Raw genomic sequence first — 11,867 nt, forward strand, 5'->3', positions numbered from 1 at the left:
ATGTCGAAAAGGCGGTTGTCGTCGCTCAACGCTGAAGGACTCTGCAAGTTATTGCACAGAATTGAAGAAACCACCCATTCAGTGCTCCCAGAGTACAGTGAATTGATCCATCACGAAAAAGGTGCTGCTTTACTGCAATATGGATGAAAAAGGTTAAATTCAAAGTCAAATGTTCTTTTTCCAGTGGTTGAAGATGTCGTTCAGTGACTGGGAGATGTTTCAAGTGTTGCCTTATTGCATTGCGGGAGCACGAAGTTTGCAATGTTGAGTCTACGAGCAGAAAACGAGTATTCTCCTCTAGAGAAGAGCCAAAGGAACTCAACCAACGGAAACAGAGCATCATCGAGATGCAGTTGTCAAGAAAGAAAATATGTACTACAAAGGCTCTGAAGGTCATCTGGTGTCTTGTGAGCTATTTTGTGAAGTCAAGGAAACATCATTTATTGGTTTCTTGAAAACGCGAGATCTGTTTGTTCAGGAAGGATGGAAGGTTTGTTTGTTTTCTTTTCTCTCCATTCATGGTCTCACCTTAATCTCTTAGTTGCAGCTTAACACAACTTTGTTGTCTTTCCTGTTGGTCAAGAAGCAGGCGCAATTAAAAGTTTTGCCGTGAAGAAACAGCAATTGACTGCACAGAGTAAGAAGAGTTTTTCAGGTGAGATAAACAAACATGTTCTTGATGAAACTTTTTTACACTTCTTGCAGGAAGGAAGATGGTGGAAGGCGTGATATTACATCAACACTCAACTCAGGCATAGGAATGATGCCGAAGAGAGGATGCGAAATCTCGAGGTTTTAGAGGCTAAACAACTCCGGACTGACCGGACTATCCAGATACTTTGGGTGACAGTGCGGCGCGCGCGCGCGCGCTGTCGACTGAAGAGTCTGTTGATTTCGCTCAAGGATGGAATCGAAAGCGATCATTTCTGTGTCGAAGCTCTTCGAAATCGGGGAAGACTCAAAACCAAACACAAGTTTAGGTTTGTGGTTTTTCTTAAACTAATTTTGTTGATTTAGGAGAAAACGTTGCCAGAATTCGCCGACGAAATAAGAAAGTTGAAGGCGATGATCGTCAAACACGAAAACAGAATTCGAGCGTTGTTGTCTTATCATTTCTAAACAAGTGCTCAAATCGTTTGCAATTTTCGCTTCTACTTAATTATTATGTCATTTTTTATCACCCCAAAGTGGCTCTTTAATATATATTATCTACGATTGTTAAATGTCTAGTTATAGAAGATTATAATATTTTTATGAAACAAATTTTCGCGAAAATTCATGATTAAAAAAACAATGCCAAACTTCTCATATCGATATCTCGCTTGTTTTTTGGTGTAAACTTGCGTTATTATACATCATTTTACCCATCGGCCACGGTGGATTATTCCCACGGACATTTACCCATTGTTAATCCCATCCTGATCTGAAGGCTTTGGATCACATCCCTTTGGTCCGTCCAGAGGTCGATTCTCCACCCACATCTAGCCCTTAAGATCTTGTACTTGAAGTTGGTATGGTTCCTAGCCTTTTTCTTTTTGGCGAAGTCAGAAACGCAGCTGCTGGTGGTGCTGATGCTAGTGACAAGTTGTCACGTTCCAAATGTTGCAGGTGAAGCGAGAGTTCCACGACTTCCGATGCACGTGACGTTGACTCCGCGGAAGCTTAGCCCTTCTTCGTTTTCACCGGCCTCATCTTCAGTCTCTCTGCCTCTTCGTGGTCCTCACCGCCCAAACACGGTACAAGAAATTCACGGCTTTCATCCAAGTCGTCTTCTCGGTTCTAATCCTCCTGAAATCAACCCAGAAAACTGAAAAACGATATTAAAATCCGCTCGGTTTCGAACAGTTTTCGCACCATCTTCGATCACGCAAGCAGTCCGCGAAGAGTGCAGCTCGTTTTACAGCGCGATCAAATCGACAAGAGGTACAACTTGTACACGTTCGAAATCACCACGAAAGTGCAAGCGGGGATTTTAAGGGGGGACACTTTTCAACAACGAGGTGGGGGGTTCAAGGTACAAGTCGGGTTAGACGAAATCGGCTGTCTCGCTTGTAGTAACAACAATTTAACGACGGTCAAAAGACCGAAAGAAGCGAGATTTAATGTAAGGAGTGTAGTCGAGGCGGTTTTCAACGTCTTTCTAAGTCCTGTTGTAGTTTTTAAGTAGAAACTTTGTACTCATTAATTTATTCATGTTAATGTTTGTGTTATTAATAAATTTCTTTAAATTTGCCGGTTCTTATTTGGGCTGTGTGTGATTGGTTGAAAACTAAACAGGTTTCTTCGCGACTGATATTTGAAATTTAATCGAAACCTTCTTAAAACATTTTTTTTTTATTAATTTAGACTTCAGGAACAAGATTCTGTACTCTAAAGTCGGATTCAAAACGTAATTATAAGTTTACTTAAAATTTGCAATGTAGATAGGCAACCAATTATACACACATTATGCATTCATTTTTCGGTGTAAATAAATACAATAAACTACTTAACTTGTTAATTTTAACCTCAGAAAAACGAATCAAAACTTTGATTTAAGATTTACGACTTTGTTAATATTTTATTTAATATTATTTATGGACTAAAGACTGTTGACGCATGTCCTAGCTTCTATGCTTCGTTGACAGATTGCTTGACGCGGGAAATTGAATTTTAAAATTTTTAATTTGCATTTTCTCAAAAAATCTCACAGATAGCGAGGAACGGAGACCAGAAATGGATGTAGAAATGTCAAATTATGCCATGTGCAAAGTTTCGTGTCGATCTGAAAACTTTCGTGTTTTTCGCCAAAAAAAGTTCAAAGGGGTTAATCCATGGATTTTGGCGATTTTGACAAAAAATAAAATCTCTTTGAAACCGACTTTTTCCATCAATTTGGACCTCAGGAACAAGAATCCGTCAAAGATTTTTCGATCCGACGCTCCGTTAATTTTTTATTAATTTTTGAAACTTTTATTTGGTTTGCAGTTTTTCGATGAAAATTAAAGCAAGAAAATACTCTTTTTATTAATTTTGTCCTCAGGAGTAAGAATCTGAAGTCTGATTTAACATTCACGACTTGGTTACGATTCTATTAATTATTTAAAAATGGTATTGTGTCTCTATCTTAACGTATGTCTTAACTTGAATATTTTGACAGCACACATTGAGGTTATGTTCATGATTTACTAAACTTATTTTCAGAGTACAACAAATGATTAACAACGATCCTGCTTGCACAAGAGACTACCAGAATTCTTTACTGTTTACTTTCTCGTTCTTCTGGGCATGGTAGCAAAGAAATTACACAAGTTAAGAAGTTCATTTGAAGCTATTTAGAGTTGGAGTTGATTTGCAACAAATTGATGGGTCTTTTTGAAATTTTTAAACGCAGGTAAGCTGAAAACTGTTTGAATTCCAGCCTTGAAATGTTTCGTGGTATTTCAGGTTCCAACTTCATTACCAGAGTTTATTATTAAGAGACTGAATCGATGGATGATACCCATAGCCTAAGATGTCGAAAAGGCGGTTGTCGTCGCTCAACGCTAAAGGACTCTGCAAGTTATTGCACAGAATTGAAGAAACCACCCATTCAGTGCTCCCAGAGAACAGTGAATTGATCAAGGAGCATAACATCATGAAAAAGGTGCTGCTTTACTGCAATGTGGATGAAAAAGGTTAAATTTAAACATGTTTTAAGTCAAAGTCAAATGTTCTTTTTCCAGTGGTTGAAGATGTCGTTCAGTGACTGGGAAATGTTCAGAGTGTTGCTGATTTCATTGCGGGAGCACGAAGTTTGCAACGTTTTCAAACCTGATGAGTCTACGAGCAAAAAACGAGTGTTTCTCCAGAGAAGGCTCAAAGGAACTCAACCAACGGAAACAAAGTATCATCGAGATGCAGTTGTCAAGAAAGAAAATACTACAAAGGCTCTGAAGGTCATCTGGTGTCTTGTCAGCTATTTTGTGAAGTCAAAGAAACATCAAGGAATGGAAGTTTATAGAGAATTTTTATTGGTTTTTTGAAAACGCGAGATCTGGAATTCTGGATGCATCGCTGCTTGTTTGAGGAAGGATGGAAGGTTTGTTTTCTTTTCTCTCCATTTATGGTTTTTGGCAAACTTGCGCTAGACGTTAACTGTTACCAATAAACATCCCTAGGGGCTGCTACCAACTTTAGACGAGTGCATTTGATGGTCACGTGCAGTAAAATTCGTAATTTTGGAATGCGGTTTGCGGCATCGTTTTTCTCGCGATTTTTTACATAAGAAATCGTTTTTAGATTTTCCAAAAGTCGAAATTTGCAAATTTTCGCAAAAATTCATGACTAAAACTATGGCCAAACTTCTCATATCGATATCTCGCTTATTTTTTAGAGAAAACTTGAGTTATTATACATCAGTGAACGCAGAATTTTACGCAGATTCCAAATCTGGGATTTAAATTCAGATCGACAACAAATAACTGAGTTATGGCCGATCAAAGTTTCGGATAGTTGATTTTCATTTTTTCTCATTTTTCCCAATTTTCAAAGTTAAATATCTCGGAAACTATTAGAGATATTGAGATGCGGTTTGCGCCATCGTTTTTTTCGGCTCATTTTACGTCAGAAAAAGTGCTTAAAAGTCGAAAATTCGATAGTCGATTTTTCGCGAAAAAAAATTGCGACTCAAACGATGAAAATTTTTCAATTTTTTTATTTTTGACCATAACTCGTAAACCGTTTGTTTGATCGATCTCAAATTGGGCCAGTGGATAGATTTTGAGCTCCTCTTTCGACTGATATATAATTCAATGCTATTAAACGTCATTTTCATTTTGAAAACATTGATTGAAAATCACCCCAAAATGACCACTTCCAAACAGTTTTTGGTCAATGCTTTCTTTATTTCTTAGGTAAACTCAATAAATTTTGACTCATTTTACGCAGAATCTCACGCTGAATCCAAATCTGGAATTTAAATTCAGATCCGACAACAAATAACTGAGTTATGGCCGTTTGAATTTTTGGGTTGTCGCCAGATGGCCAAATTTTTGAAGGTTCCAAACAATTCATGCTCGATATCTCGAAAACTATTTCAGATATTGGAATGCGGTTTGCGGCATCGTTTTTCTCGCGATTTTTTACATAAGAAATCGTTTTTAAATTTTCCAAAAGTCGAAATTTGCAAATTTTCGCAAAAATTCATGACTAAAACTATGGCCAAACTTCTCATATCGATATCTCGCTTATTTTTTAGAGTAAACTCGAGTTATTATACATCAGTGAACGCAGAATTTTACGCAGATTGCAAATTTGGGATTTAAATTTAGTGTCTTTATGATGTCATGGCTTTTGTAGTATCAGAGGAAGATTAACACCTAAAACTATTTGGTTTGTTTTAGTCGGAAAATGAAATGAGCACTGAAATGTCCGACAAGCTGGCTGCGGTTACATCAGCATATAAAAACAACAATGATCTACAAGAATTGAAGAAGTCGTTAAATGAGATATTTTTGAGGAAGCGCCACTTGCGAAGGACTAACCTTGGCTCTTGGCTCTTGGATCAGTTGGAATTAGAGCAATAATCAATTACCATTAATTAAGAATGGATAGTTTCGTCCATTTCAGATTGTTTCCCTCGTCTTTTTTAGGTAAGCCAACAAACATGAATGAAACTAATGAAACTTTTTCACACTTTTTGCAAGAAGGAGGGAGAGTGTCGAGTTTGTGTTTTTTTATTTTATTAATACTCCTTTAGTTTAATTTGAGGGTATTGTTTTTTATCATTCTTCCTTATTCCTGCAAATGGTTTTGATTCAAAAATTGTAAGTTTTAAAAACAAAAGTTTAGCCCTCTGGTGAGAGGAGGCGTGAACTATCAACTTCGGCGTTATTCCGCTAGGTGGCTTTTATGGAAAAACTTCTCTCACTTTTCGGTGTAAATAAATACAATAAACTACTTAACTTGTTAATTTTAACCTCAGAAAAACGAATCTGAACTTTGATTTAAGATTTACGACTTTGTTAATATTTTATTTAATATTATTTATGGACTAAAGACTGTTGACGCATGTCCTAGCTTCTATGCTTCGTTGACAGATTGCTTGACGCGGGAAATTGAATTTTAAAATTTTTAATTTGCATTTTCTCAAAAAATCTTGCAGATAGCGAGGAACGGAGACCAAAAATGGATGTGGAAATGTCAAATTATGCCATGTGCATAGTTTCGTGTCGATCTGCGAACTTTCGCGTTTTTCGCCAAAAAAAGTTCAAAGACTAAACATCATGGATTTTTGGCGATTTCGACAAAAAATAAAATCTCTTTGAAACCGACTTTTTCCATCAATTTGGACCTCAGGAACAAGAATCCGTCAAAGATTTTTCGATCAGACGCTCCGTTAATGTTTTATTAATTTTTCAAACTTTTATTTGGTTTGCAGTTTTTCGATGAAAATTAAAGCAAGAAAATACTCTTTTTATTAATTTTGTCCTCAGGAGTAAGAATCTAAAGTCTGATTTAACATTCACGACTTGGTTACGATTCTATTAATTATTAAAAATTATTGTGTCTCTATCTTAACGTATGTCTTAACTTGACTATTTTGACAGCACACATTGAGGTTATGTTCATGATTTAACAAGAAACTATAGTTCGTACAGTGAGAGTTTGAGTAGTGAGAGAATGGGGAGGCAAACGAGGTCATCCCAAGGCCATTCTAAGGCCACCTCCCACCCTAGTTTTTCCCCAAGGTCAATTGCGGCAGTGTCCACCCGACCACCGACCAGGGACAGTCTCCCTTAACTCTCCATCTAGTCATGCGCTATTTCCGTTTTACGTGTACTGGTGTTTAGTGAAACTTGTTATTTCAATCAATTGGGCCATTTGGACTTGGATGGTAGTTCCCTGCAAAGATTTTTTACTTTGTCAGATTATTGCAAGTGTTGCAAGAAAAGAAGAAGCAAGTCGTGTGACGCCCCCATGTGAAACGTTTGATAGTACCGAATTTACCATCGACGTCATTTGTGATGAGAAGAAATTGAGGGAATGCATTCAAGAATATGGAAAACCGTGTAAGGATTGTAAGGAGATATTTTTCAAAGTGACTTCAGTGGAACCTTACAATACAACACCATTAGTGACAACATGGCAGTGATTACCAAATTATTATCGACATACATTGATTTGGGTCTCCTAACAGTTGAACGCCACAGAATAGTTTATTTGGCCTTGAACCCAGTGCTCACCAGTCTCGCTCTCCGTCATTAATTGATGAGTAATCACCATGACCGAAGATATTATCGAATACCCGTTGAAACAAATGAAGTGTTTTGAAGATCGGTTGTTGACATTTCACGATTGGCCGCTAAAAGATGTTGATCCATTAAAATTAGCCAACAACGGGTTTTACTACCTCAAGAAGTTCGATATTGTGCGCTGTTTTCATTGCAACATCGAGCTGGGATCATTTCGTTCAACGGATGTAATTTCCGAAGAACATCTCAAGTATTCAAAGGATTGTGGTTTTGCAAAACTCTGTGTTAGTAATAAAAAGTTTTATAGGATTGAATATATTGTGATCATCTTACTTATTACAAAAATTGTATGTATAATGTTGACTTATAATAAATACTGTTAAAGAAATGTTGTTGACCTTGCGGAGACGTTGACCGAATAATGCACACCTATGACTCGTCATTGCAGCCTGCAGCTCTACGGTTTCTTTTTAAGATCGATTCTCGATCTTCAGAAAAACCTTTCAAGTTTTTCAGCAGCAGTTGCTGCTTAAAAATGACGGAAAAGTTAAGCAAAGCTGAGTGAAAAAAAGTGGCTTTGAACACCACAGAATGGATTGTTTAATTTGATGTCTATGCAGGATCTCCTTAACCTTGAACGCCACTCATGTAAAGAATGGATGGATATTTTTTACTCATTTCTTCAGGATGGATATTCTTTAATTGTAGATCATATACAGGATGGATATTTGTTATCATACTTACGAGTTGGGTTAAATAAACAGTTGATTAAAAAAAAGTTTTTTATTATTAAAAAATAAACTATACATATTTAGGGTCTTAAGCCCACAACTCCTCATCCCAAAAGAAGATGGGGAGTTGTACAAACTTATACCGCTCCTCCTTAGGTTCAAATGGTGGCTGCCATGGGTCCTCTGGCAGTGGAGGCGGCGCGACCAAGGCAGCCCGACACTTGGCTAAATGTTTAGCCAAGTTTTTGGGCTTCACCCAATGGTTTTTTACCAAACCACATTGAACCACTGTTAAAAATAAAGTAATTAACAATTGTTAATAATTGGAAGAATACTTACAGAAGAGCTTCTTACCCATTGTTGCGACTAACTATCAACTGATATGATTGACGGTGTTTTATAAGAAGTCCCCTCCTTTATTACGAAGGACTTTAGCCAGACGGTTCAAGGTCTTTTAGTTTTCCTTATTGCTGTCGGATGCACCTTCATGCAGTTTAGTTGCATCCGCATACGTGAAAGTGAAAAAGGTTAACAAGTGAGTAATTTATGGGTACCAGAAGTAATTATTATTTTTTAGAATATGTATTGTTATAAAGTTTGGGAAGATGAAGAGGAAGATTTCATCTGTAAATGGTGCATTAAGCTTCAACAAAAAAATTGGTTGACGCTTTATCATATCCATTCAGTCGGACCAACTCATTATCAGTGCCATCACTGTAATTTAATTATATGTGATGAGGGACCAAGAAGTTGTAGGGGTGAAGAGGAGTGTCAAATTATGTATTATATAGACTATACTTCTGCAGTGCGAAGTGAAATATATTATGACACTGATGAAGAATTCGAAAGTAGTAGTGATAGTGGATTGGGGGATGAAACCTGTTTTGAATCTTGGTCCGATGATGAGATAAGTAGTGATTAGAGGTATATAAGGCATGTGAAAACATATATTGTATTAGTCTTGAATATGTGTAGAGATTAAAAGCATGAAAAGAAAATCGTGTGTTACTAAGAAGAAAACAGGCGGTTCAATTATTAAAAGAACATTAGATAAAATAAAGAATATAGAGTGGCATATTCCTTCCTATAAGTAAGTTAAAAAAAATATATACCATCCCAATACAATATTCTTTCCTCTAAAAGCTTCTGCGGTCCCAGAACTCAATTAGATAAAAGATTAGCAAGAGGTGATAAGGGTATTAATCCACTAGACGAGTATTGTAAAAAACACGATATTGTATACAGTAAATCCACCGATTTACCAACCCGACATCAGGCTGATCGTGAATTAATTCAACAAGCGAGTGAAAGACTTAAATCAAAAGACGCCTCAGTAGGTGAAAAAGCAGCAGCTTTTTTAGTTAAAAATATAATGAAGGGTAAAGTGAAGATCGGTTTAGGTGTGAAGAAGAGTAAACGAAAATCGCGTAAAACTCGGGTAGTAAAAGCACCCAACTTTACAGCAGCAAAACGTGGAGGGTTTCTACCCTTTCTTCTTCCATTATTAGGGGCTCTTGGAGCGTTAGGGGGTGGAGCTGCAGGTATTGCTACAGCAGTAAATAAAGCTAAATCAGATAAACAAATGTTGGAAGAAACACAACGCCATAATAAAGCTATGGAAAGCCTAAATACTCTTAGTACAGGGAAAGGGTTGGGAAAGAAAAGTGGAAAAGGTTTATATCTAGGACCTTATCAATGGTATTTAAAAAATTCTGGAAAACGCAACGGGCGTTAAATAATATTGAACTCGCTACAATAGTAAAAAAATTAAAAATTCCATATTTCCGTGGGATTTTTATGAGAACAAAACTACCCCACCGGATTAAATTATACGAAACTGGTATCATCAATATGGATCATTCTAAAGGTGAAGGAACACATTGGACAGCTTATATAAAACGACGAAACAATGTAATCTATTTCGACAGTATGGGACAATTACCACCCCCAAGAGAAGCTGTGAAATATTTTAAAAGTGATAATCGGATGAATAAAATCAGATATAATCATGATAGATATCAAAAATTTGAATCACATAATTGTGGACAATTGTGTGTAAACTTTTTATATACAAATGTTCGGAGAAGAAATCGATCATTAAAGGAGAAATAAGTGAAGCAAAATGTTGTTTGTATTTACTGGAAAATCATCTGTTTTAAGTGCTGATTTCAACCCACCCGTGGAAATTGAAGATGGGACATATGTGTTAGGATTAGTTTCATTTGAAGCGTTCAATAGTATTCCAAATGTAGATTCAGACATTAATGTGTTCAAGTTTGGTGGAAAGGTGTATACAATTCCTATTGGGTGTTATCAGTTACAAGATATTTCGAACTATTTAAATAAACAAATTGGAAAAGATTTTCCCGACGCTGTTTTGGAATTATATGGAAATCCAAATACTCTCCACACACATATTAAGTCAACACATGAAATAGATTTTAATGTACCTAACTCAATCGGACCACTTTTTGGTTTCACTTCAACGAAAAAAATTAAAAAAAATACCGGGCTTGAATCAGATAACATAGCGGAAATAATGAGAGTGTCTAGTATTTGTATAGAATCTAATGTGACAGTGGGTAGTTTTAAAAACGGAAAAGAATCGCATACCCTACATTTATTTAGTATCTCTGTCCCACCAGGGTTCAAAATAATAGAGGCCCCTGAACATGTAACATACCTCCCACTCAATACCGATAAGATTCGAAATATAACCCTTAAAATAGTAGATCAAGAGGGGAAACTCATCAATTTCCAAAACGAAACCGTGACAGTGGTAGTAAATTTACAGAAGCAAGGTTAAGGTATGGGTCTTTTGTTCAAACCTTATAAACCCTATTCATGTAAGAAACTAGTTAGTAAGAAGAAGTGTGTGGAAGTGTTAACTACAACTAACAAACAATTTTTAATAAGTCTTGGATTTAAGCTCGTGTAAAATGTTGAATGTTCAAGATCCAATATCTATCGATGATAGTATAACTAGAAAGGAATTTCAATCTTCGCTAAGTTATTTTTCTAATTTTAATCACAATGATGAAATCAGAATAAGTCTCAAGGAAGATTTGTGTGTTTTTCCAAAAGACAGTTATCTTTATATCTCGGGAAAAATAGTCAAGGCAAATGATACTTCACAAATTGCAACAGATACAGAGTTAGTGTCAAACGGTATATTATCCCTATTTAACGAAATTCGACTAGAGCTCAATGGTCATAAGATTGATTCTTGTACAAAACCAGGAATAACTTCAACCATAAAAGGATTGGTTTCGTTTAATCAAGCTGAAAGTATTAAATTAGGAAATGCAGGATGGTTCCCAGATAAACCTTGTACGATTGTAAAAAATGGGAAATTTAATGCTTGCATACCATTAAGTATGATTTTCGGTATGATGGAAGATTTTGATAAAGTTCTTGTAAATATGCCTCAAGAACTAATATTAATTAGAAGTAATACCGATAAAAACGCACTAATTAACAAAAAAGAAAATTCAACCGAGGAAGCTACCGTTGTCATTGATAAGATTGTATGGAGAAACAAACATATTACACCAAATTTAAAAGAAGAATTAGCTCTAACAAAAATAATTGAAAAAGGAAAAGATTTGATGGTCGGCTTTAGAACGTGGGATTTACATACATGTCCTCTCATACCAGGAACAAAAAAACATAATTGGCCAGTAAAAACAACAACCACTTTTGAAACGCCTAGACACATTTTAATAGCCTTCCAAACTGATAGAGAAGGGAATTTAAAAAAAGATTTCAGTGAATTTGATAATTGTAATATCACAAATATTCGAGTTTATCTAAACAATGAGGTATATCCATATGAAAACATTAATGTTTCATTTGAGCAGAATCAAGTGTCAACATTATATGAAATGTTCACTCAATTTAGATCAACTTTTTATAATATCAA

General features: G+C 35.9%; 1 protein-coding gene across 1 annotated transcript; it reads left to right on the plus strand.

The window, feature by feature from the left end:
* Positions 1-3,569: 3,569 nt before the first annotated feature.
* Positions 3,570-5,443, plus strand: LOC148173678 (uncharacterized). The gene is made up of 3 exons (XM_088039129.1): positions 3,570-3,656; positions 3,705-4,060; positions 5,364-5,443. The coding sequence occupies exons 1-2, from the start codon at positions 3,642-3,644 to the stop codon at positions 4,002-4,004; spliced, it is 315 nt and encodes a 104-aa protein (XP_087895255.1). The 5' UTR covers positions 3,570-3,641; the 3' UTR covers positions 4,005-4,060; positions 5,364-5,443.
* The last annotated feature ends 6,424 nt before the right edge of the window (positions 5,444-11,867 follow it).

This window comes from Gnatocerus cornutus, chromosome 6, assembly GCF_029298725.1.
Source record: "Gnatocerus cornutus isolate USDA-ARS CGAHR chromosome 6, icGnaCorn1.1, whole genome shotgun sequence".
NCBI lineage: Eukaryota > Metazoa > Arthropoda > Insecta > Coleoptera > Tenebrionidae > Gnatocerus > Gnatocerus cornutus.